We start from the raw sequence: 27,184 nt of genomic DNA, 5'->3' as shown, positions 1-27,184 counted from the left end.
GTCTTTTGCCAACTACCCTGTCACTATAACTCTCCCCTCTGATTATGGTTTTTGATTTCCAGCTCTGTGAAACTTGGCTGCAAATCTGTGCCTCCAAACCGGTGTGGCTCTTGGGAAATTGCTCAGGCAGTTCTTTGCACTGACTGTTGTACAAGCACAAAGATGACATTGCTTCTACATACTGCATTTTTAATTAGTGTGCCGCTTTCACAATGTGCCTTACTTTGAACTGCATTTGTCTTAGACTTTGCATTACCTGGGATGTAATTGGAAGTGAATTATTTGCTCAAGGGTGAAGAAAATAGCTTTCATGCAAGACTTTTTAATACAGATTGTGTTTCAGATAGGTTCTTTTTCACAGAGAAAACTCTGAAGCAACTCAAAGATGAAAAACACTAACTAAGCAGAATAYGGGACCAGTTCTTACCCTCCACCATAACAGTAATTTTACCTGGATGATGCAGGTATAAACAACGTGGCAATGTAACAGATTTCTACACTGGACTTGCTGAAGTTTGCTGAACTCTGAGAAAGTTAGGAAGGAGGTTTACCTGAGAGTAAACCAGAGATGAATCTCCTGCCTTACTCTATTGAAACAGCTAATGCTTTCATCTTTGCTCAATTATTTGTTTGTACTCCCACGGTGCCTAGGAGTCATGGGCATGAATCACAACCCTCTCCTGCCAGACTGAGGTCAGTTTTAATACTTTAATATCTGATATATCTCCTATCAGAGGTCTGCATCTGGCAGTCAACAAGTTAACAGGTATTTTTCTCCTCTAACTGTTATGATTCTATGCAGTTATTAGAGTTAAGGTAATTAGGGTGGATTATTTCAGATTTGAAGTAACATGTATGGTTATTGGTACTGTAATTCATAACATCTTGTCACTGTATCCCAAAGAGGTTATGAGGTAGATTTTATCCTGTGCCACTGTATTGGTAAGGATTTGTTTTCCTTTAAAGGACCTGCCATTTTTGTTTGTGAGACAAGCAAATGCTGCAGCATGTGTCTTTACAGACCAGGGCAGCTTCTCCATTGAGGTGAACAGAGATCATTCCAGCATGGGACAGAAATTCTTTGGTGGACTATATTTATGAGTTTCTTTACTGGCTGCAGGATCTAGTAAGCCATCCTTGTCTCTACCACCTTTTGGAAATTTGTTTGTTAAAGGTGTACTTGTTCAAAAGATGTTCATAGCCTCTTTGTGTTGGATTAATCCTTTCATCTGATGATAAGGTATCAGGGTCAGTGGGCTCAAGATATCCAGTAGAGGGAACAAATACTCTATGTGATACAGAGCATTATATTCCACTTGAAAGAAGTGGCAACTTCAACTGAATGCATGCCAGATAAAGGATTTGCGTTGGGTTCAAGTTACTAGCAGCAAAGGTATGTGTTAAAGTCTTAAAAAAATTTTTTAAGAGTCACGAAAAGGAAGCCTAAAAGCAGAGGTGCTACAGGATGAARTGAGTGTACACTTGAAGCCTGATAGTTCCTTGGCTTTGAATTACCAATATGTATTTCCTAGGGAGTATATAATGAGAAAGACTTCTAAAAACATGACAGATTAAGATGTGTCTCCATTTCCTCTTTCTAACTAGTTGAATTCAGTCATTTTGGAAGGTGARGTAGGAGAGATGGCAGCTGACAGGCGTTGCTACTTAAAGAGGCAAAAACCGGACCATGCTTGGMAAAGGCCACTAAAAAGGGAGAGTTGCTGATCTTCCCAGAATGCCTGTCCCTGGGTTTGGCTAGGGTAACGATGTGGTGAAGATTTGCTGGTGAATCAAGTATTGCTCATTACTGGGATGTGTCACAGACCTGCTAGTCTCTTAAAGAGGTCTCAAGGATGTCCCAAATAGTCTCAGAGAAATTTCTCCACTAATTTGTGGGTGGGATTTGATTCTCAATTGTTTAGTTCTATTAACATTGCAAAAATGAGATAAATCTTACTCATGTTAACTCAGGCATTTAACTGGAGATAAATTAGGAGACTAGTCACCCTTCCCATGTAGTTGATGGAGGAATGAATTAGCCAGCTCCCATCCCAGTAAAAAGCCTTATAAATTTAAGAGAAGGGAGAGAAGCTTTGATATGAATGGAACTTAGTTACTTGTGTGAAGTCTGGGGAAGAGCAGACTGATGTGCATGAAATACCCTCCTTGCTGAACATTTTGTGAAGCCTAATAGACACAAACATTCAGCTTTCAAAACCTCATGTTCTCTTAAAAAATCATTATTAAGTGCTGGAAAGCTGCCATGAACATCCAGCACTGTATATTCCCACAGTTTTTTCCTGTGCTCACAGATTATGCTTGGCATGGAAGTAACTGCAGTGCAAGTTGCATAAGAGCGTGGGGTAGGTGCTCAGTAGCATCCTCGCTGCGCTAAATCAAAACCCCGGCATTGTTTTCTGTGGCATGTGTTCGCTTTTATGTGGCGGCAAGAAAGTGACTATAATTTGATGTTCCAAAAAACTGGCAGTTACTTGCATTAGCAATTGTAGTAACACTTGAGCTCACAGTCCTTCCTGCTCCCTCAGGATATGAATGGAAGCAAGATGTTGCATGCTACGTGTTTTTCTAAAAAAATACATAAACCATATAAAGGACTTCTCACAGACTACAAGCCAGATAATGTAAGGGGTCTGTGTTAGAGATGTTCTGCCATTTAAATATAACTCTTAAAAAAACAGGATAGGTTTAATGTGCTCATAAGTCAAGAACTATAGGGGTTTTCCTCAAACTTTCCGCTGTGCTCAGGAAGTCTCAGCTCCAAAGGAGGTTGTCTCAAAGGTTATGACCATATGAATAGAAGGATTTACACTGAAAACAGTTTTGCTACCTTGTTCATAGATCCGTGGATCCTTGGACTTAAAGATTGTTAATGCAGTCTGGCTTCCTGTATAACCCAAGTCCTATATAATAGAAGCCAATGATGCCGGCATCAAGCTCTCTGTCTCAAACTACATTTTTGCTCAGTAAATGTTAATCTGCATGCAGCTGTATATAACTGAAGGGTGTTTAGCACGTAGCCACCTTATGTAATTTGGTTGATTTTTAGTCTTTATTTCAATGCTATCGATAAGCCTTCCGTACGCAGGGTTTCCAACTCTGGCATCTCATGGGATGCTGGGAATTGTCACACTGAATCAGCCACGTGACCAGACAAAGTCACTGTCATTAATGGCAAAGGTTGCCAGCTGCTTTCTGACAGCATTCCTCAGCCCTTGTTATCAAGGCACCGCTACCTTTTCAGAAAAATATTCTAACCCCTTGTACAGTTCTCTGCTGTTTAATTACTGGGAGGAAAAGCTGATGAACTGATAAGGAACTAGAAAGTGCTATTGGATAAGTAGCACTTAGATAAAAAGAAAATATTATTTTACAGAGCATAGCTTTACTGCTGTAATTACAAACATTTTTAATTAGGCAATGGGAGCAGACGGGAACCATCTCCTGGCTATGCCTGTCAGCAGACACTGAGACAAACCATGTGGGAATGTCCAGTGATATGCTGTGTTATTTTTTCTTTTTTTGAATTGGTTATTTTCTGGATCACTTTTCTGATGCCTTACAGGTCACCAGTGGTCTGCGGACTACAGAATGGGTGACATTGCTTCAGAGATGGGCACAGGAAATCCCGAAATGCCCGTCCCTGTCGAGGTCAGTAGTCTCAGAGGAGAAATTGTATTCCTAACTTTTGGAATTTCATGTATGGATCGTATCAGCTTAGTGGCTGGCTCAGATGCTGAGGCATGAGGCTTTTTGCCCATTATTACAAATAYTTGGGCTGTGCAGTGGAGCTGTGGATGTTCTTATGATCCCAGGTCCCATCCTTTCCTGTCTGGACTCCTGTTTCCTTGCCATCCCTTCCCTGTCCCTGGTGGAGGCTAGTGTGGCTTCACATCTGCTCCAGAATGTTTTGGGGTCTCTGGTCCTTTACTCCATCCCTTTCTCCTTACTTTATTTTGGATATCTTTATATTGGATATCGTTTAAGTTTCTCACAGTATGTAATATTCAACCAACCACTGCCTTCAGATGTGTAATAACGAAGAGCTCTAAAAACCTCTTTCACTTGAACTACTTGTATCCCTCTCATGGAGATTTAAAGGAGTATCTGTTGCCTTAAGTTTTACTCAGTTGGTTGGTGTGACTCAGCTGATGCCTGGTAACTCAGGGAGCTGCAGCCACTTGGGCGTGTGTTGCCCTCCGGAGCACAGAGACTTTCCTCCCTTGCTGGTGAGCGGTTCTTCACGTGAGCAATGCCCTGGCTCCAGATCAGCCACACTTGAATACACAATGCTCACTGTTCTGTCAGCATCCTTCTGGGAGCCTCATATTGTGTTACATATTTTCTTGAGAAACAGATAAGCCTCACAAAAGACTTTTTGACAAGCTCTAGAGCCTAAATGAGTCAAGGACAACACTTCAGTCCTATAAAAGTCATTTAAAATATTTTTCTTGCAGTGTTAAATGTTTGATGGAACTGAATGAATGTGATGAGAAAAAATAGGAATTGGGTCAAAATCAGAAATTTAACTTCACTCTGGATCAGGGATCCAGAGTGGAGGGGATACATTTACAGCACTGCGTAAAATTACAGTCTGTCATAAAATTTTGCTCTGAAGAGACTAACACACTAGTATTCCCTCTAATGCCTGGGGAATCCACACGTGATTGGGTTGGTTTGCAAAGTACCAATGCAAATATATGATAGATGCAGTCCAAATGAGGGGAACAGGAGAGAGCGAAAGGATGAGTCTGACTTTCTAATGAATCTTATTATCCTTCTTGTGCCATCCTCTATATTGACTGTTCCCCTTCACTGATAGTGGGCCCAGGCCCCGGACGCAGACATACTTGTGTGCTGCAGAAAAGCAAAGCCAAAATATACTTCCTTGGATTCTGTTCCCTTCTCCGTTATAGCCTTCCCAGTCTGGGAGGCTGACAGCTTCTCCCAGATGCTGTCAGTCCCTGCTTGGTACCCTCGTAGTTACTAGGGTTTTTTCTCTCCTGCCTGCTGCCATTTCTGGGATTGAGGCTACATAATTGAATGGTCAGATTCTGATCATGCTCAGCATGAAAATAAGAGGAAAGTTGCTTAATTCAGCAGATGATTTTTGTATGTGAGTGCCGAGGCAGGCGTTTGTTCCTACAGTTACCTACACTGCTAGCAGAAGCATCTGGAGGTGACATTACTGGTTTGGTCTGGAACCCGTCTCAGGTCCCTAAAATATTCTACCCCTCCTCAAAAGTATAAAATTGTTGTACTAGCCTCCTCTGGCCCTGATGGAAATTAGATGTAGGCAGAATGCCAGAGAGGTCCTCCAGCTATGGCTGGTAGAAGCTCCCATGGGGGATGTAGCTAAGTGTGCTGGAATTTGGAACAAGTCTGGGCACGAGTATCATCCTCCTAAAGATGCATTATCCTGTGAAAATGCAGAACTCTACTAACTCRGGGAGCAAGTAAAATTCTACCAGATGAAAGTAGCTCTTCGTATCTGCAGATATCTTTTACAAGGCTTTCTTCCTTTTGATCCATTTTTCTCTCCAAATAGAACATGTAGAGAGCAGACTGGTGCACACGATGTTTTTCCACTGTGCCCTTTGGAGACCAAAAGCCACATCAAGCAACGGATTTATGGGTTGCTGGCAATAGATGCTTCATATTCTGTTATTGCATTTAAGACGATGAAAGAAGAACAACTAACTTTCATGACTGTGAAAGCAGGAGGAAAACTGCCTGTGGATAGATCAAGCACATGCATCATTGGCTAGAAATTAAGGTGTTTATAACTTCAAATCCTGATTTGAAAAGTTCAAGATAGAAGAAAAATAAAAATAAAAGAAGTGAAGCAGTTTGTAAGATTTTAACTCAGATACACTCAGGAGAATAATTCCAAAGGTAACATTATGATTCATTAACTATCCCTAATTAGGCTCCTAAATTTAAGTAGACAGAATCTCCCCTGGAGGCCTCCAAAGGCACCCACCTTTCACCTTYGATGATATAGGGAACCTAGGAACTTCTGTTAAGGAGGACTCCTTCACTAGACACCTACAAGGCATGCATGAGTTAGGTGCCCAAGTTAGGTGAACTGGATCTTTTAACAGGGTTATTGCATTTCTGGACATCCAGCAATAGGAGAAAGCAGGCTGAGGTGTTCTGCAGTGCTGTGCAAGGTGAGAAGGAGAGTCTGGGAGGGAGCACTGTGTCTCTCTGCCCCTTGGAGAGTCTCGGTTGGAGGTGCCCCATGGTACCTTCATCTCCTGGACTCTCTTGCATCACAGGGCCCATGTATCTGTAAGGGAGTTCACTGAGAGGAACGATGAGACCGAGCTAATTTTGGTGCGTGGGCTTTGATTCGGAACCAGAAATGCTTCCACTTCTGCTTCTGAAGTCACTTCTCTGCAGCTGCATAAGAAAAGGATGAGCATCTCCTTTTCTGTGGAGGGCAAACAAGACAAGAGGTTGTCTGTTACATTTATATTCTTATTGCACAACCTTTACATAGTTAGCTGCTGTCAGAAGATGCAGCAAAGGGYGAAACATCTGGGCTGTCTCAGAAGTAGTCTTGGCAGAGTGCTCTGAAAGCTTGTATGAGTTGTGTCAGGCATTACAGCCTGTACCGTTTCCCACCAGCACAAAAAACACCAGCAGAAGAGGAGGATTTCTGCTTCGGGCAGCATCTGAAGGGAGGAGCYGGGGAGGAGGGCCCTGGCGCAGTCATGGGACTCGGAGAGGTGTAGGTGGCTTTGGTTATGACAGGGCTGTTTTCCCAGACAACCTCACTTGATTTCCACATGGTGCTTGGAATTGCAGGAAAGTGGACTGACTGTAATTGGCATGAGTCATTTCCGTGTTATCAGTGGTTTGGAACTGCGTGCATAGGAAACATGCCTGCAGTAGGCTGAGTAACTCCCTTTTTTTGTTAAATTTTGCATTCAGTTTCAGGATTACAGACTGTATCAATGCTGGGTGAAAAAGCTCTCTTTTTAAAATGAATGAAGGAGAGCCGAGGTCTTGGACACTTGTGTTCATTAAGCCTCTGCTCCTGTTTTTGTGGGAGTGAAGGTTTTGCATGCCAGTGTTTTGATCAAATTCCACCTCTGGGACTCACATTTTGCTGAACAAAGTCTCTTCATGTCTCCTGCTGTCTCCTGGGGCTTTCTGCACGTAAGCTGTACCATACTTTTACTCTAAATATGATATAGGATGTTCAGAGGTACATTGTGGCTTCCCAGCCGTGACATGGTGTTGATGTTCAGTGCACTGAGCCTTTTTTATGGGGATGCCCAGGCCACCTAGCCTCTCATGGAGGTATTTGAGAGCTGTAGGCTACGATGCTGTCCTGTCAGGTGATTATACGAATATCTGACTGACAAGCAATGGCTCTGCTGTCAGATGAAGGGGGAATGCCTGGTGACTGGGCAGGAAGGGAAAGTCAGCATTGGATGTGTGACATGACACATGCCATCGTGAGAAGAGGCAAGCACTTGCTGCGCGATGCTAGCTGGGTTTTGGTCGCTTGAAAGGTGCACATCCAGGGCTGAGATGGACCACGAGAAGGGGTTTCAACTTGCTAATAACCATGTCTGAGGCCCTTGGGAAGGAACGAGGGGCTAAGCTGTGCCTCARTTTACTTGCTTGGGCAAACTGGATGTGGTCGGCAGACTGTGGGTTGAGCAATCTGGTTTGCTGCCTGACACTAGGATTTAATGATCCAATTAACATCTTCCACCCCTRTGTTTCTAAATACACGGTGGTGGTACTGTTGTCACCAGGTGCAGGGTTCTTACATGCCTAATTTTTCCTTCTTGGTTTGTGCTTATATTGTGATGTTTTGTAGTCTGATTCAACCAAGATCAATTATTTTAACAGCTATTGTTGACTGATTGCTTAGTGAATTTAGGTTTTGCAGCACATAAAAACACTTTCAGTTCTGTAACCTTAGAAGGCCGTACATCTTACATATGTGCTAAGGAATTGTTTTCTTGTAATAGTTCTGAAACATGASTGATCCCATTTCTGGCTGAATTCTGTTCAAGGCTTGAACAGAAATCTTTAAGAGCTGCCACCACTGAAAACCTGCAGTAGTTTATACTGGGTGTTTACTCACGTTAGAGTTTTTTTTTTATTTAAAAAATATGTTGAGCATCAACAGTTCCTGGCCCCAACCTGCCCAGATAAAAGGCTTGGTTGTAATTTTCATCGCTGAGAGAGTCACGTTTTGTTCAAATTGCAGTCTGCTTTGAGCATTTGCAGTAGGATTTGCTGAAGGTCCTGCAGATCTGTTTTAATTGCACTGAGCTTTCAGAGTAAAAGAGCTGAGCTTTTTTCAGAGTAAACCTTACGGGCTGGAAAGCACAAGTGAATATAYAGCAGAGGACTGGAGAATGACAGCCCCCCTGTCTGCATGTTTTTAAGGGTGAGCTTTTGTTGTTCTTTCCGCCCCTTGACTGATTTGTGTATACAGTGAAAGTGGAGGKCAGGGAATAACTGGGTGCTGGGAGTGGAAGTCTTTAAACATGTTTAGGACTGAGCAAGAACCAGGAAATAACAAATGATGGAATTAGCAAAAAGAGAGGATGGTTTGAGTGTGCGAGGCTGAAATATAGGGAGCCTGAATTTGTTTCCTTTCTTTGGCGCAGATTCCGTCTGTGAGCTTGGACAAATCACTTTGATATTTAAACACTTTCAAAACTCTGTCCTCAAGCCAGTTCCCCATCTGTAAAACTTGGGGGCTATAGCATTCAAATGTTTTGGTTAGGGGAATAATATATGCACTTAGATTGAAACACTCAGCAGTGTACTGGAGTAGAGTTCCTGAGAAAGAGCAGTATTCCACAGCAAAATAATCTCTTGTGGCAAGTAGCCGAATTCCCAGAACTGCAGTGTTTAAAACTAGACAGGTCAAAACAGTAGAAAACATACAGCAAACGATCTCGTTTAACAAAGCGGCGAGGTGTCGGCTGGCCTTTCCATCTCTTAGCACTGTAATTGAGAATTTTGCTGCTTGTAGGAACAGTAACTTTTTCTTTTCATCAACCCTCTGTTTTTTGGCTACACAAGAGAGCGCTTGTGTGAAAATCCCAGTACAAGGAGTCTCTGTCACGTACAAATAAGGATACTGTCAGCAGCAATAGCATATGCCTCTTCACACTGTCCTGCCAGTTGCTTGCACCCAAATCTGATGGGTCTGCTCCGCCAGTGAGACCTCACGTCAGCTTTGATTTTTGTTCACCCCTATTTGTAGCGGGGAGGCTGGCAAGCAGTGGTGGTGAGTTTGTATTGCAGATTGATACCATTAATTCATTGCAAACGGGTAGTACAAGTCTTAGGTTGGGAACTGGTATAAATTACTGCCAGTGATTCAGCCTGATGAGCAGCCTTCCAGCAGGAGCAGTGGGAGCAGGGCCCAGACTGCTTTTACAACAGGCGCTGTGAGATTATGTGACGATTTTTAAGGAACGGTGGAGGGATGACCCCGCTGATCCAAGAGCTTCCTTGCAGGTTTATAACTTAGGACTGCATTGGGTGAGCGCCTCACTGGCATGTCCCAGCCATGGTGGCATGGGCGCAAGCACTGGCACTCTGCGCTGCACCATGAGTCCGGCCTCACGTGGAGTCGATGAGGTGATGCCTGAGTTAGACCCCTCCATGGGTTACCTGAACATGGCTTGCAATCTGGAAAGTTGTTTCTCTGTCTGTGTGGCTCAGGTGACCAGCCCAAGTCACCTGAGMATTTCATCATTTGGATAAGCATCCAGGTTTCAGTGCTGACTGTTACCCTCTAAGAACCTGAAGGTACCCAGAGGTACCCAGAAGGTACCAAAGCAACTCATTTCACCTCTTCCTAGTGACTGAATTTCTCAGGTGCATTTTAAGGTGCAAGGCTCCTGCCTACCAGACATGTTAGTTGTTTTTATTGAAGACCCTGTTTCTTCCCCTCCTGCCCATATATATCACTTGTTCTGCTGACGGAGTTGCTTTAACCCCTCTGCTTGATTGAATGGAGCAGGCTAAGAGCCAACCGTTCCCTGCCAGGATTTCTTTGCTTAATGCTGAGATAAGTCTAAAATCCTAGGTACTTTTTTTCTGGTGGGTTTAAACATAAATCACTTTTCTTGACACCTTGCTTCAGTTCATGCCATGCTTTGTGTTAGATGCACTCCTCTGTGGGGAATTTAAGGAGGGTGTTTCAAAGGAACCAGATGTTTAATCGTTCTTGTGGAGCTGGYTGCCACACAGAAGCTAACTGGAAATTGTGAGGTGTTTTGCACTTGAAAAATCCTTTCCATTTTACCGTCTTTCTAAATCAAGCCATATAAGCTATGTGTTAGCTCAGCATCATATAAACTAGAGAAGGGACAGACTTGCTGTATTCAGTCACTCCAGTTACCCTTTTGCCAAGATAAGCCTTTTCCCTGCTAAATGTCCCCAAGATATTTATGAAGTCTGTAGAGAAAAATGGTCCCTTAAAACTAAAAAGTCCAAGGTTCAAGTGCTACAGACATCCTGTGTCGCACTGAGTAAGTTGCTTCCAGAATTTTAAAGGGGTTCAGCTGCAGAAATGAGGACAGGCACCTCTTAGGATTTTTAAGATGTTACACATCTGCATGTTTTTGGGGATCTCTCCCTGAAGCCATCTGCATTGTACAGCACTGAATGCCTGCTTGGTATTCGTCCTTCTCAGCCATCCCAAAGAGATAACAGCACAAGGCTGCCCCGCAAAGGTGCTGTGTCGACGAACGCGCTGAAGGCTGCGAAGCGCTCTGGATTGCRGTGCTGAGCCCCCTGTTACCGACTCAAGGGGAAAGTTATTCGCAAACGGCAGCATGGCAAAGCTGATCTCCGACCACTGTCTCAGCTGTCAGTAGAGAGGAGGAACTTACTTTACCCTGCTAGATCATCCTCTGAAATAACCCTTTCTGCTATTGCTAATAATTGCAATGGGCAAAAGTTAGTCTGTAGGAATACTTCCTCTGAATACTTCTGCATCTCCGCTTTTCCTTGCGATGTTATTGGTCAGTTGCCGGCTAATTTAGAGACATTTCTTTTAACCCACGCTCATCCGGCAGTCCTGTGGGCAGCATTCGTAGTGGCAGTGGCACAGATGCCAAGGTGGGAAAAGCTCTCAATTCCCCGGGTGTGTTCAGGGAAAGAGGATTTTTTCTTTCCCATTGGGCTCCGATTGTTTAAGTGGATGGTGGTGTCATCTTTTCAGAGAAAGAAGCAGCTCCAACTAGCCTGTGTTATGCCCCAGAGGTGGTCATGAATATCAGGARGTGGATGGAGTTGTTTATGAAGAACAGCCAGTCCGAAACATGAAAGACTAGCAAAAAATYTGTTAAAAATTTGACTTCATGCTCCTTTTGTTTCATTTTCTTCATCRGATGCACATCCACAGGTTAACCAGGATGCAGTTTGGATGAAAAGGGTGTGAAGGCAGGYGGATGTGTGTCTCCCGGATGCCTTTCAGGTCCCCAGCCTGAGAYGCAGCAAAGGGCCTTTATTTTCTGTGAATGCTGAGCCTTTTGTCCTCTGAACATCGGGTCCCTTTAAGATGCCTCAAATCTGGCACCCAAAACAGCAGTTTGCTCTGACTGTCTGGTGTATAGGACGATCTCTTTGCTACCCACCTCCTCCCCAGACTCTCCGATATTKCTCTAGCGCAGGTATCCCCCTTGCTTCTGTTTAGTTTCTAGCAGGGGCTATATTTCTTTTACTGCCTTCCCACCGACGGATAGTTGCCAATTCAGGTYTCACTAGAAACTGCCGTGCCAGCTCTTTGATATTCAGAAGCTGTGGGTTTTTATGGCTGTTTCCTGACCTAGCATGACTCTACTAATAATGCAAGAACTTCAGTACTGCTCTCTTGGCAGCCTAATATAGAAGGTTAGTCCGTAAATATAGCCACAGTTCTCTTTGCCTCAGCAAAGACAGTAAGTCAAACACAAGGTAAACAAGGTGCTTGGATCACTTCCCCACCAGCACTGTCTGTAGCTGCGCAGGGAGATTTAATGGGCGTGATTAAATCTCATGCTCCGGCTTGACAGCTGATTAGCTGCAGGGGGCAGGAAGGAATTTCCTTTCTGTTCCAGGGCTGCACACTCTCCAAGTCCTCCTTCATGCTCGTGCCAAGGATCTCAAAGTGCTCCACTTTTTTAATTATGCTTCATCACACCCCTGTGAAGAGTGGAGATGAGAGAGAGTCTGGTCTGCAGTGCAGCAGTGGGGAAACTGAGGCACTAGGAGGTGGTAACCTGCTCAGGAGGAGAGAGGCAGTTGCTGTTAGATCTGGGAAAAAAGAGAGCTGACCGCTCCAGCAATGCTGTCTCAGAGCTTTTGTATGTCTAGTGAATGCGTGCCTAGTTTTCAGCCGTCTGTATCTTTAATACAATAAATGTAATCTTTAATAGCTTTAATAGCTTTTATGTATTGTATGTTAGTGTACAGTCACTGGAGGGACAAACATCTTGCTCCTCTGGAAATTTTAATTTCTTTATTTTGTCTTTTGTTGCTCTATTCCTCTAATATCTAAGCAGAATGGCAGGTATATGTGGTTTCTCTGTATGGAAAAACACTTTGCTCTGAAATAGCCTCAGGTGTTGGCCACTGCAGAGGCAGAGAACTGGTTTAGCTCAGTAAATGACATGCTGCTTTGTCCCTAGAGGGCAAATTGGTGGATTTAATATGTGGATTCACCTTCAGTGGGTGTAAATTGAGGTAGCTGCACTGACTTTGATTGCATTACCATGATGTACAGCTGAAGAGCTGGCCGTGCAACATGAACTGGGAGAAAACAGTCTTCTTAAGGCATGCTTTGGTCCAAAGAAGAGACCATAGACGTACTGACACAGCTGTCATTGCAGCTCTTATAGACATATACTAACCTAACTCACCTGCATATTGCTAACACTGTTGCTGAAGAAACACGGAGAGTGGCAGGTATTAGCTGAGTCTTTACCCTTCTTTTTAGGATAGTAGGAATGGAGAACAGAACTTTCCTAGCTTAGCTAAAGCCTAAAGCCCACAGGGAGCAGTGTATTTAAGGTCTCTCAGGGTAGGGAGAGCCTACAGGCAGGATTTCTTCTGTGGTGGRTGATTGAAGCTTCATGTTTTATGTGAATAGCATCCTCTGGAGTTTGGTCTTGTAAATCCAGAGTGGATAGAAACATTTGACGTGCAACCTTGAGCCAGGAACCTGACAGCCGGAGAGAAGCAGGAATTCACTTCCCTCCTGTGGGGCTTCCTGCCCAGCCTGCCACCACGTTAGGAGCAGAGGTGTCTAGCTGAAGCACTCTGAAGCTGAGGGCTGATGCCAAAGACTGGCTTACTCGGCATTTCAGTGCCTGAGCTGGGTGTCTAAAATAAGCTGCCTTCATCTGACCCTTAGTCTAGTCTGAAAGCTTAATTATAAATAAACAATATCTTAATCACTTTATAGTTTCTAGCGTTCTCTCACTGCATCTCTCTGCGCTGGCATTTGCAGAGCATTCATCATAGTGGTAAATGAGTGTCTGTTTGGTCTGCAAATGGTATAATTAAGTATCAGCGGATCCCATAGCATAATGCGATAATTCTCATTCTGACCAGCTGAAATAACTCACTCTAACAACTGTGCTCTTCCTACTCCTCTCTTTCAGTTCCCAAGAAGCTTCTGCATGAAACCCAGCCAAGACCAACCAATTACCAAGGATTTCAGAAGCCACATTTTCCACTGCGGCCGAGGGCATTTGATCCCAATGTTATAGGGGACGGCGTGTTCCTTTCTGATGTCTCTCCTTCCAGTATAGGGCGTGCTCTCCCAGGTAGCTATGACTGTTGTGGTGGTGGCCCAAACCTAACTGTGATGTGGTAACCCTTCCCCTCTGTCTTCCCTTACAGAGGCTACATACTGGAATCCTTATTTGTGTTTCTATACTGTTCCCAAACCCCATCCATTTCACTGTCAGAAGCAGAGGTTTCAAGGCATGACCACCAGCTGACTAAAGTGAACCGTGAAACTTGCACTGGATTTTGTGAAATAGCAGTCACAGCCATGCATGTCAAAACTCGTCACAGAAATACTTTGCAGGCCCATCTAATACAGTGGCAAAGAAAAATGGGAGAGAGAGTAGGAGATCTGTATCATAGGGGACAGAGAAGTTTCCAACTGAGCTTTGAAATATGATGCTATTTCCATAAAATGCAAAGTCAAGAGATATGAATGAAGTCAAATCTTGCCTCTCTAGGGATAGGTGAGTAGGAGGAAGGGGTGGTAAATGATAATGAAAAGCACAGGTAAGCATGTATTGGGCTGGCTGGTGTGTTTTTGCATTGCTTTTCCCAACAGGCAGGAAGAGGGTACATGATATTACTCCCGAAATTCCTGTCCTGTGCTCCCAGAGATTCAACTCAAGGGAGGGGATGAGCAGAGCTAATTTGACTCTGTCTGCACCTTTGGCAAAGTTGACCTACAGCCTGGGAATCAATCCACAGATAATTGAGAGTCAGCAACGACAGATTTGTCTGTTTGGAAGCCTCACTGAAAAATTGTCAGGAAAAAGAATTTTGGGTCGACCTGAAATAAATTTTGTGATCCTGGAGATTCTTTTAAGCAAGATAAAAATACGGAACTCATTTTCATTAAGATTCATCTAAACATTTCACTTCTACAAATGACACCTTTTGTTTAGTTTTCACATTGTTTATCCATTCATTTTTAAAATATGCACCACTTTTCAAACAAAGATGTCATTTTGAAATTAAAAGCTAAAAAAAATTGTTGTGAAAATAGGAAAAGGAAATATTTGGACATTTCTGAAACCTCCCTTCCCTTTTGCTTCTTTTTTTAAAACTATCTGCTAGAGTCTGTCTGATTGCATGAATAATCTCTCTTACACTGATACTACATTGATAGAAAAACGTACTGCTAGCTGAAACAGTTTTGCTCAGCTTTGGTGTAAAGTCGCACAGAGACTGCTTGAGTGGCTGGGAACAGCTCAGAAAGGGTGGAGGTGGTGAAAAGAAAATCAATAGTAGGTGAGCTGATTAAGCAACTATAATGTCTTCAAAGTTAGCAAGGGCAAAAAGAGATGTCTTTTTATATGATCCTGGAATGAATGGCAGACCGGGGAACTGTATGGCACAGCAACACATGGTCCCTGTGATTTTATGTTTGTTTGTTTTTTCCCTCCTGCATAACTCCAGCCATTTTCTGCCTTCCCTGCCTGTGCTTGTACAATCCTACAGATTACAAAACCAGTTCTGTGGTTTTGTGGTGCTCTTTGCTGGATTATAGTGTATGCAGACAAGTATTCATTTAGAAACTTGTTTGATTACATCTGTCCTTTGGACAAGTCAGAGGAAAAAAAAAGAGATTCTTCTTACATCTCACATGAGAGAAGTTATGCCTTACTCTCTCTCCTGAAAGACACCATTATTGCACAGCATGGTTTGCATGGGATGGCCAAAACCCAGCAGAAGTGGCCTCCCTCTGAGCCTTTCCTTGCTGATCTAGCACATGCACATAGACATCACATAGATGTCTATGCGTGAGCAACTACATCAAGCTCTAAGTGTTTGCTACAGGGAAAGCTGAATGACCATTTAGGATCTGTCAACTGTGTTGACTAGGGCAGGATTCAGTTGCCTCATCTTAGATGCACAGTGCTACTCGAGTTGCTCTGAAGTATCCAAGACATCTGCAGGAGCCTGGCAGATATGAGTTAGGATCTCTGAAAGACATCACTCTTGGGATGGTAGAGGCCAGGTGGGAAACTGCAGAGCATTTCAAATGGCAATAGACACTCCTGTAGGCAGCTGAATTAAACTTCTGATATTTGCTGACTTTTATGAGAGCTTAGATGTGTACCTACCTACAGATACCAACATGCAGATACATTAATTTTGGAATCCCAACTCCAAAGTAAGGTCTAATTCATGTTGCCTGTAGTAACTGTGCAGACAACAATGTTTCACCTATGTTGCATGTTGGCTAGTGGTTTGGTGTCTAGAAGGACCTTCTCGGGACATGTCTGCAATGGCAGTGCTGTGTGGGGCCCAGCTGACTGGATGACTGAGCTAGCTCTGGCATTATGGTGCTGCGCTGGAGCTAACTGGCCCTGCTGTGAGGCCAGGCTTATTAAGCTGATTAAGAAGCTCCGTAAGTCTAATGTGATTATTCTACATTCAGTGCTCAGGATAGTGCCTCCTGATGGCCCGTACTGTGCCCCATGGGTGTAACAGCCCACTCTGAGCTGGCTTGGGGCTCATTATTGCACACCCATTGCATGGTGGAAGCCACCACAGTATTTGCAAAGTTTCACAGAAAGGCCTTTTTCTTCCCAAAATCATGCTTAAAACTTGCCTCTGCTGTGATTCCTGCAACTGGGCATTACTAGGTAAGTGGTGAGCTTTTACTGAACTCTCTTTGCTTCACTGTGCTGTTGACATACACTGCATCAGTCCATCTCCGTTTTTGTCACCCATTGCATCCTCTTCTCTGTTGCCTTTCCGAACAGCCCCTCAGTCTTGGACTGGGTGCGTAGGTGCTATTGACATAGCAATCCTGCTAATCTATAATGGAAGCTACCTTTGTGGCCAAATCTAGCCTATCAAGGCTCCTTTGATATTTAGGATTGTCAGTACAGAGTAAGCCCCTAGCCTTCATTTCCATCAATGGTCACAATGGAAGCAAAATCCAAAATCCATRTGTAGGGATAGGAAAGGGGAGCTGAGACAAACCACTGACTGAGTCCTAAAAAGACTTTGCAAAGGAGCTTGGACTATATCTTAATGCCATCGCATAGAAGGTAGTAGCATAATTAGTAGCATGGGCAGCAAGGTAGGATTTAAACTGCAGAAGGATGGCCCACATGGTTCAGACTATACCAGGATCTTTTGGCTCAATGTAGATGTTCCCTGAGTGAAAGAAGTTACTTTGTTCTTAGCAAACAGCACTGTGCAAGTGCTCAGGCCTCAAAGGTGAGAATAACTGGTGTGATAAATCATAACCTTTTTGCTCTCGTTTGAGTTTTTTTATCTGATTGCACTGCCATTGCCATTTCAGAAGAGAGGAAATTAAATCACTGAAAATTTACAACTGCTCTAGCAAAGGTGAATAACAGAAAGGTTTGCATTGAGGGCAGTGGCCCAGTTTTTAGAAATGACAAACATTTGCTTCCATGGATTTCTTTGCAGGAACAGTGGTAGAAAAAAATCAAGCCCCTTGTACAGACGTGGATTTACTGGTTAGTGAGAATAAGGAGCAGATTAGAGGGCATGTAATGTTTCTAGTGCCTGCATATGAATTAAAAGTTTTTCCAAAGCCTTGCTATTGATTTCCTGCTGAATGTGCCTTTGCCCCTTTGTGCCCCAGTGCCTCCATTTGTAAAACTGATTTTCAGTGATCTCTGTGCTCCTGAACCTCTCAGATTCTTTAGATATTTTTCCCTTTTGGATGTGCCACCGAGGCATCCATGTCAGAAAACTTTGCTTGGGGGCCAGTTATTAACACCTTGGTAGCTTGTAATGTGTGGCTTTCCCAAGGCCACACAGCTATTCGGTGGCAGAGATATGACAGCACCCGCATTGCTTGGGGCTAATCTCTTGCAGTAACACCTGGGCATCCATCACCACCACGTCTCCTCTGAGGCAGATTAGGAGTTGGCATTGCTGCACACACATTCGTGCACTCAACCCCTCTCCATCCAGTATTACCTGTTCTCTTTGACACCCCTAAATGCCTGTTACTTGTTTCCCTGGGCTGAACCGCTTCCTGGCATGCATGGCGTGAAGCTGAACGTGACGGCTCGCTGTGCTGGGTTTGCGAGGAGCGCGGGCAGGTCGGCAGCCAGGGAGCACAGACATTCATGCCCTGTGACTGCTCCCAAGGTGCCTCTGCTTGCACAGCACTGATGGTATTGTATGAGATGGACCTGACAGTTTCCTGAATTTAATACTTGCAGATAAGTGGAAGCCAGGGGCAATTCTGTGATTTTTTTATGGTGCCTTGCTTGCTTTTTGGCCAGAACCAGATCCTGGGGAAGGAAGCCGGAAAACGTGTAATAGCTACAGTGAAACAATCACATGGATGATGGATCTGGATCCTGTGCACCAATTTTTGTGTGTGTTTAAAACAATTAGTGTTTTGTGACTAGTGGGGGTGTCTGCCAGCAGATCAAGGTGCAGGGAGTACTCAGCAGTGAGCTGATAAGGTCTGAAAGGGTCTCTTTGAGCCTCCTGGAATTAGCTGCCTTCTTAGCTCCAGTCTTCAACAAATAAAATCAAATCATTAACCCATGTTCGCTCACCTCTGCAAAGGGGAAATGATGTCTGGGTGAAACACAATGCGAGCAAGCTTCTGAAGGAAGTCATAAACTCAGATCCGCCCTTCCCTGAGAAGGCTGGAGAGAAAGCAGCTCTGTTTGCCAGGTGTGGATGGATCACTACAGAGTTAGTGTGACACCGGCAGAGGGTTGCCAATTCTATCTGTGTTTTCCGAGCTGGTGCGCTGAGTTATTACAAGCTTAGCTGAACTCACTGTTGATAAAAGCTCCTTTGATTTACATAAGAGAAAAGAAACCTGATTATATATTTGCCGTAATGTAGGTGGGTGTGTCTAAGTGGTGACATGAAAGAGCAGGAGACGGGGGGGAGAAGATGCTGTCTGRATACAAACACTGCATGTGTTCAGCTGAAGCTAACTGACAAGATTTAGTTGCCAAGGAGGGGAAATCTGGGTGGCTTTTTGCTGAGCAGATGCTGACCTTGTGGGGATAGGGCAGGACGGGGCTGGGGCACGTGCCTCGTTCCTCATTCCCTTTCTGTTCCAAAGCAGAGAAGAAGAAAGGGAGATCAGCCACCTTCTACCCTCTAGAAATCACCCCCTTCCTGCTTCCTGTGGATGAGACACAACCGCCAGCGTTCAACAGCAGCATGGAGCCCGTGGGTGTTAGCACGGAGATGGCACTGCTCAGCAACATCCTAGCAGCGTACTCCTTTATCACAGGTAGGTCTTGTGGCTGCAGTCTGCCTGGGCTCTCACCAGCTCTTTGTAGACCCTCAGTTGGGTCTACATTTCACAGTCACCTAGGGCTAAATCTGCCCCTGTGAACTGTTTATATTTTTCATTTGTCTCTCAGCAAGTTCTCCCTTGGAAGACCTGACCGGAGCAGCTCTAGCARATAGTATATAACAGAGTTTACTGTGCTCTGCTTTCCCCTGGACTTGCTCTTATATGAAGTTAAATACAATGTAATCTTATATGTGGTATTATTCCTAATGCTCCATTTTCCTGGAGATCAAAGACTGGCTTATTAGGGAGGCAAGCTTGTTGTCCTGTAATTTGGAAAATGAGCAGCATTACCCTGCTTAAGAGAACTTGGCTTATCTTCAGTAGAAGTGTGAAGATGAAGTAACTTGAGAGTCTGCCTAATTGTATATTTAAATCTTGTTTGGAGTAAGATTTCCCTGGATCACAGTTTATCTTTTACCCACATGTGTCTTTCAAGTAGCAGAGGAGCTGTCTTCTATTTAAATTTACTTTAAAAAGTTGCTCTTGACATAAAGGTTGTGCTCCTTATTCAGTGCTTGGGGTCAATGCCACTGGTAGCAAGAAGTCCAGCAGAGACAGATGACGTAGTGCAATAATTTCCCATCCTGCAATTGCATGAGGGACCTTGTCACCAGCAGGGATTGCCTACAGAATTGGAGGAACCTACCCAAAAGAAGGAGGAGCACAGGCTGAGTAGCAGCAGCTGTACTAATTCAGCGTATTTTAGGCCAATCTCTGCTGCTTTCCTGAGAAGGAGGGCCCTGGTTTCTGTGTAACTAGTCTCCAAAGACAGGACATGCTGTTTGTAGTCACTTTTTCTTATGGGATTGAAAGCTGTTCTTCATTTGTTTAAYGAAATATTTGTATGCACCTTGCCAGTAATATTAATGTCTTGCTCTTCCACTACCTGCTGCAAATAATTCTGTATACTGCTACAAGTCTGCTAGCACCATACTAATGCAATTAGGCAATTCTGTTGCATTAGGGTCTATGTAACTAAAACTCCTGTATTTGTGAGCCGCAGTTTTTTATGTCTTTGTGCCATTTGGTTTGCTTATTCATTAAATACTACTTATATCATTAAATACGCACTGCACTTTGGCAGTGGTCAGTAGTTAGTAAGGACATTCCCCTACATTTAGTGGAGGTTTCTTCTAAAAAAACCATGATGGTGAACCCAAGGTTCTGCCCCTTCACATGTCTAATGATGGCATCAGGACCTGGCTTTTCACGTCACCTTTAAGAAGCAGACAGCTTTAATGGAAGCAGTAATGTTCTTCACAAATGATGTCTGAGTAGGATATATTTTTGTTGCATGGACTTCTGGGAAAACAAACTTTAAATGAATCTTCTGTCACATTCTCCCCTCTCTTACCTGCAGCTGCTATTTCTGACATGAAAACGTCTTCATTCCCAAACGTACTATAAAATAAAATGCTGTTAACATTATTTTCCCCATCTGAACAGTACTAGGCAGCAGAAGGTTGCAGGAGTTACGGTAGGGGACAGCTGGGACTGAGATTCAGGACTGTTGACTGTGCCCCATGGACTTTTCTCTGTCTACCACAGTAGCACTCTTTGACCCTGTATTTGTTTTGTAGGGCACAAAGGCCTCGATTCATCCCCTTCACAAGGTGTCAATCTTGGCAGGATCCTCTAGATTTTACTGCAACACAAATAATAAATAATGACAGCTTTAACTGTCCTGTTGATGTGGGATTTGCTTGCCCTTTTCACAATGTGGTCTCCCTGTGATGTGTTCAGATCCTCTGGATGTCAAATAGGTAAAGCTCAGATATCACAACTTTAATTTCCAGTGATGAGTTCAGGAGCTTGTTGTTAATGTTTTCCAGTGCACTTAACCATGGCTTTTAGATGAATTTTAGTGTCAATGACATATATGTTAAGTTTGTTACTTTTTACAAAAATCGATGTCTGCCTCATGGATTGAAACAACAGATACCCTAAACCATCTTTATCTGCTATGTGTAATTTAGCCCTCTGCATTTAACAGAGAGGATGGATTTGACATGGTTTATTTTGTTATACATGAATGTGAAGTGGTTTTAGATGATGTGTTCAAAGACAAGCTGTGTCACAGGGCACAAATATCATTTGCATAAAACTAGAGCACTGCAAAGCTCTCACCCATCCTATTGCAGATTTTGAGCAACCAAACACTTGGAAATTTTTGCGCTTGTCTGAATTTGGGGGCCTGAAGGCAGCTTAAGCCACAGCAGCTGCTGATGTCCACAGTGGAGCTGTTATGGTGGCTCAGAAGAGGCAGGCTGTAGGGCAACCASGGAGGGCCGGTTCACACATCTTCTCACTGCTCCTGACCACAGCCTCTGCGCCAAAGGGAAACATTAGTGCAAGAACTCCTGTGTTTCATGGCACCAAAAAGTCCCTGAGGTAAAAGTTGGATACTGAAACTACTGTATTCAGGATTTCCCTGTGCTGAGGAGTTGGCTCAAAACAGGAGTTTGCAAGAGAAAATTGTAAGCAGGCAGGGGCAATATATAAAGATATATTTTTCTKTTGGGGCAGAGAGTAGTGTATACCCTCAGATCCACTGCAGGAAAAGGAAGTTACAGGCACTTGGTATTTCATGGGTCAAGTGCATGCYTGAAATGACGATCTGCTCTACTCCTTTTTCTGTCTCCAGACAGTGGGGTGTCTCTTAGTCTAGGGAGAACATCCAGAAGTCAGTGGGTCCCCTCTCACTGTTGTGAGTGTTTACTGTACAAAACAACAGGTCTGGGTGGGCAGCAGAAAATGAGGAGCCTTCAGGCACCTGTCCCTTGCACTGTTGGCACATGTAGGGTCTTACAGCGCACAGAGTGGAGAAGTATCTACATTAGAGAGAGGCTCTGTGCTTGTTTCCACCATCTTTTTGGCTGAAGTCCCCATGTAAAAGTTGGGAATGTTTCTATTGACAACCAAGGAGTGAAAAATCACAGCATAGCAGGAAGCAAAGCCTCTTTGCAGAAGTGCTGGTTTTCACCATCAAATTTGTTAGCAGTTGATGTTATGGTTAGGAGTATCAAAGCCAGCTAGGTGTTAGTCTCATCCCAGCTTTCAGAACCTTGAAAACAACATTTATTCAGAAATAGGGAGAAAGAGTGAGCAATGTCAATGAGGAATGAATTTTTCAGGTGAGGGGACCAAACAAAGAAGTCTGATTTAGGGCTTAGTCCTGCAAAGGACTCAGGGATGCCCTTAATTTGAAAGTTATTGTCTTTATACAATTAGGTTTTTAATTATATGCAATCTTTGCCTGTAAACCTCAGACCTGTTTTTTGCTATGGACCTGATCCAAAGCCCATCTGATGGTTTGGAAAGTCTTTGCTGATCTCAGTGACAGCTGGAACTGTCTTTGCAGTCACAGTGTACCAGCAAGACCAAACTGTGCATCGTGTTTGTATCAATATTAAGTGGCCAAGTCATATCAGAGCACTTCTAATGCCTTCCTTTGGAAAGAGGACTTACTCCAGTTTTGTTATTGCATTCATGCTGAAATAGTTGGAGGAAAACCTCCACAAATCCCTGTTCTCCTCCCATAAGCAAAGCWATGCTGCCAAGCTATTAACAAGGGTCTTCCAAAAAACAACCCAGGGGACATCATTCCAATTTTCAGACTGCTTGGTCTGAGCCTTATTAATAAGGGGCTCCTGGAGAGCTTCCTCTGTTCTACCAGGGGATTTCAGCAGCCTGTGGGGCTAACTGTAAATTCTCTAGAAGATATTGCTCCTACTGTTTGTCTGGCTATGCTTAATGCTGAACCTTTTACTAGGGCCTTCGGAAATTCCCCTCCCCACTGAGGTTTCTGACTGTATGAAGCCATCACAGGAAGCCAGCCTCGTTACTGCCCAGATTGGKTTTTATTTATTGAAACAATTTATTATAATAGCAATAACAACCTTGGCCTAGGGCATTTCCTGGGGAATTAATGGCAGTCTGGGCTGATGCTCCCAGCAGATTGTTAGCCCTCAGGAAACAGTCTCCGTAATTGCTGCTGGTTTGGTTGGAAAAACAAAATAAAATGTGTTTCTAATTTTTGACCAGTTTGAATGCCTAGAAAGTGGTGGCTTTTGTATAAAGGGTTATAAAGAGCATATATCTTTTGTGTTCATGGATTAAAAGCAGGCTTGAATCAGTGACATTTTCATCAATGCTTTCAGTCCAGAAAGAGAAATAACAAGAAGGGGAAAGGTAACCCCAGCTAAAGAGATTGACAGCAGCTTGATTCTGCTAAAAGTTTAGGAGGAAAACACAGCTATGAGCTGTCATCCACAGCAGTGGAAAAAAAGCTATACTGGTCAAAATCTATGTGTTAAAGGGTGTAATAGTGTACACACACACACACACGTATGCATATCAAAACAATGTTAAGTCCTGCTGCTGATATACATACCCCTTTAAAGAGTATTTTCCAATATAGCAAGTGTTTTGGTGCTTCAGTGTCTTGATGATGAGTCTGAAACACCATCAAGTTTTTGGAAGATGCTGAACATTTGTTTTCTAAAGAAAAGGCATCTTTTTTGGTCTTTGCAAGTAGGACAAGTGGTGGGGGAGTCTCAAAACCACTAATCAGGTGTCAAAACCCCAAATCCRGGCTATTGCTGACTTGGCTACTTGGAGTGAGAAAAAGCAGAGCCCCTGATTTTTAGCTTAAGTTGCTCTTTCGGCTGCGCAAAGAGAGATGTTGCTGTGTGAGTAGATTGTATGTATGATAAATGCCAAGACTGCAGTTGAACATAGGGTTACAGCTCAGTGAAGAAGTCCAGGCAGTGCCTCAGATGTTGACAGAGTAGCTGTAGGAGCTCATAAATGCCAGTGGAGCCCAAAGATTCAATTACAGCCATCTCACTGAATGAAGGACTATGGATACAGGCACAAGCTGGGTATGAAAAATGGTTGCTTAACTRGCAATTGAGCTGCAGCTTGCTCATGAGCTGTATACAGTGGCAGGGAAAAAGGAATGTGGAGGAGAGAAGAAAAGGAAGACATGGACGAAAATGGGGGARGAGAAACCACATGTGCCTGTGTCTCAGGCTCCAGTCTGTGTTTTTTTATGAGTTGCTTTAAAAGAGTGAGCAGTGGAACTAACGCAAGCAAATCAAGCCCATGTGTGTGCAGGAATGTGGCGCTCAGAAAAGTGTGCCCGGCATCCTGTCAGCCAGGCAGAGAGGAGGCAGACTGGACTGAGCGTCTTCCACGGCAAATAGACCAGTCCTGCTCATTTGTTCTTCCCATTTTGGGTGTCCTTGGAGCCTTTCTTGTGCCAATTTGTAAAGAAAACTCTGCATTAGTGTCTTGGTTTATATTGCACCTGGAGGTAAAAACAGTATCAGAGATGATTCCAGTTTTCCTGGGGTTTCTGAATCTCTGGAATTGAGGTCACTACTTTACACAGTAGCAGAGACAGCGTCTTTGCTATTGCATAGGCAGAGCTGCAGTTTTAAAGAAAGTTCTGTGCCTTGAATTCAGCATTACCATTAATTTCACTGGAGCCAGGATTTCACTCAGCCAGACTTCTACAAGAGCTACTGGTGCATCCTTCATGCCCGTTCTCATTCCTTCTCTTCTCCTTTACCTTTGGCTTTTTGCTGACTCTTTCTGGTCAAAATATCATAGCTTAAAACCTCTGGCCTTGGCCTCACTTCCCTTTCCAACTACTGCTGCATTTCTTTCCTCTCTTTTTACGGACTTGTTGAACACATCAGTTGCAGTTCTTTCCTCCCTCTTTGTTGTAGTCCCTCTTCAGGCTGTTTTTTTCTCGTGCCCTCTGCTCTAACCACTTAAGCTACAGTCTCATGTTTTATTAGCTGGATTTCAGACTTGCACAACACCTTCCTTGCGCTTGGCCTGTCAGTCACCTTTTAGATCCCTTTGGTTAGAGAGAATGTGCAGAGTAAAAAGGAACTGCCTGTAACTGTGCCATGAGCTTCTCCAGGCAATGACCTTCACAGAGCCTTGAACCATGCACAAAACAGTGTTTGGGTTCTGACCACAGAATCGTAGAATAATTTAGGCTTGAAGGGGCCTCTGAGGTCACCTGGTCCAGCTCTCTACTCAGAACATGGCTAACTTCAAATTTAAAGGCAAGTTTTAAGTTAGAGCAGGTTGCTTAATTTCATGTCCTGTTGAGTTTTGAAAATATTCAGATAATTTCCGGTTTGTCTTCTGCAAACTTTCCCTTAAGGAAACCAGCCAGAGAAGGCAATTTCTAAAAACACAGTGGAGAAAGTGAAGGTAGAGTGGAGTTGTTTAGTCACAGAGATCTTTCTCAGCTAGTTCTCAGCTGGTGGGAACTATTACAGGTCCATCACCAAGTTCAAAGGTGCTGGACACATCTGAGGAACCAGCTCTATCCTTGAGTTCCTTTCAGGACTTCCACCAGACACAGTGGAGTACAGAGGGCCTTGGCACTTCTGCTTGATTCATCTTCTCCCTTTCAGTGTAGCTATAACTCTGGAATGTGCTGGGATGATTCAGCCCAGGGAAACTGCAGTAACGTTTATCATAATTATGCTTCTAAGAAGCCCAATGAATCAAAAAAAAAAAGTAGTAAATAAACAAGATGACCTAGTTTAAAAGGCATTGTGGATCCTTTGGAGTCTTGTTGTATCACCTCTGAAATGTTGTTATGCAGGATCCATCCTGTTAGTGTACTAACTCCAACTATGCTTGCGTAGCACAGGTATACGCTATGGTGGTCTGGGCAGAAAGCCAGCACACTTGCCTTAGATAAGCAAATCAAACCTATGAATAAATAATATGCAATTTTCCATGCTGCAAGGCTTGCCATTTCAGCTTGGCGACAGCTCAGAGAGTATATAAAGCTTTATAATCATCTTTATTCCTCGTACAATGATAATGGATGTGGCAGAAAGGTGCACTTAGCTGTTGCTGAGTATACAGCATCCACATCTCAATCCCACTCGCACCGCCACTGAAATCGGTATTTAATTCTGTGGGCTGCTCCTTTCGATTCCAGACAACTCTAAGATGTAACTGTTGCTAGCCCACACTCTGCATGCGGTAAACGACTTGGCAGCAAATCCACCCTCTAAATTCCCCTTCCTGATTTCCYCGGGGAGAGCAACGGAAGGCTTGGGAGCATAAGGAACCATCARGAACTCTGCCTCTCCAGAGACCATTGCAGGTACTTGCACAGGGAACCTGTGTGTGCTTTAAGGAATTTTCGTCTCTGATAATCATTTTCTTTCCCCTTCCAGAAAACCCAGAGCGGGCTGCTCTGTATTTTGTCTCTGGGGTGTGCATTGGACTCGTCTTGACCCTGCTCGCCTTGGTGCTAAGGGTGTCTTGCCGAACTGACTGCAAACGCTCATCCGCGAAAAAGCCTCCACGGGAGCGGGACAGCGACAGCGACAGCAGCGACAGTGATGACGATTCAGACACCACTTCGGACCTGTCGGCCCGCAGGCACCGCAGGTTCGAGAGGACTTTGAACATGAACGTCTTCACTTCAGCGGAGGAGCTGGAGCGAGCTCAGCGGCTGGAGGAGCGGGAGCGCATCATCCGGGAGATCTGGATGAACGGCCAGCCCGACATCCCAGGGACCAGGAGCCTGAACCGTTACTACTAAGCGATGGGGAATCCCCACAGTCCAGCTCTGCAGCCTGGGGCTCCTCCACGTGTGATAAAGAGCAGCGGGAGGAAAGGAGTATTACGTGGGTGTCTCCCCTTTTCCTTTCAGGAGTGCTACGTGGTGCGGTGTGGATGGACAGCAATAAAGCTTTCCCCGTCTCCTTTTCCCTGACATATTGCTATTGCTCCTCTTCATAGAGACTCTGGTTACAACAGAGGTGGTTGCCAACTTCATTTCTTACTAGTAGGCAGGAAGCTGACAATTAACGTCCTCCCATGTGGGGCTTTGAGTTTGGTGTGCTGCGGTACAATTGCTCCTCTCTTTGTTGGGGAGAGAAGTCATCCAGGTTTCGGTTTTGATTTTGGATTTTTTGGTTTCCCTTTCCTGAGGATTTTGGGATAATTGTGAACAAAACTGCAGTTCTGGAAAATGATTTGGCAAGGGAGGGGGAGGTACATCCTGACCAACTGTCTTGTGACTTCAGAAGCCATGAGATTAACCTAATTAAAACCCAACGG

The 27,184-nt window shown here is 44.0% G+C and overlaps 1 protein-coding gene across 2 annotated transcripts in view; it reads left to right on the top strand.

Moving 5' to 3' along the window:
- The window catches only part of EVA1A (eva-1 homolog A, regulator of programmed cell death), a 218,851-nt gene extending 192,188 nt beyond the window's left edge, over positions 1 to 26,663 (top strand). The window contains exons 6-8 of one of the 2 annotated variants that reach the window (XM_026068134.1): positions 13,659 to 13,823; positions 18,833 to 19,006; positions 26,293 to 26,663. In XM_026068134.1, coding sequence (XP_025923919.1) covers positions 13,659 to 13,823; positions 18,833 to 19,006; positions 26,293 to 26,663 — 710 coding nt within the window. The remainder of the gene's footprint in view (positions 1 to 13,658; positions 13,824 to 18,832; positions 19,007 to 26,292) is intronic. The other variant, XM_026068135.1, reaches the window with a different exon arrangement.
- Positions 26,664 to 27,184: the final 521 nt, after the last annotated feature.

Source organism: Apteryx rowi, unplaced genomic scaffold (assembly GCF_003343035.1).
Source record: "Apteryx rowi isolate R43461 unplaced genomic scaffold, aptRow1 scaffold_269, whole genome shotgun sequence".
Taxonomy (NCBI): domain Eukaryota; kingdom Metazoa; phylum Chordata; class Aves; order Apterygiformes; family Apterygidae; genus Apteryx; species Apteryx rowi.
This window is presented reverse-complemented; position numbering and strand designations above follow the sequence as displayed.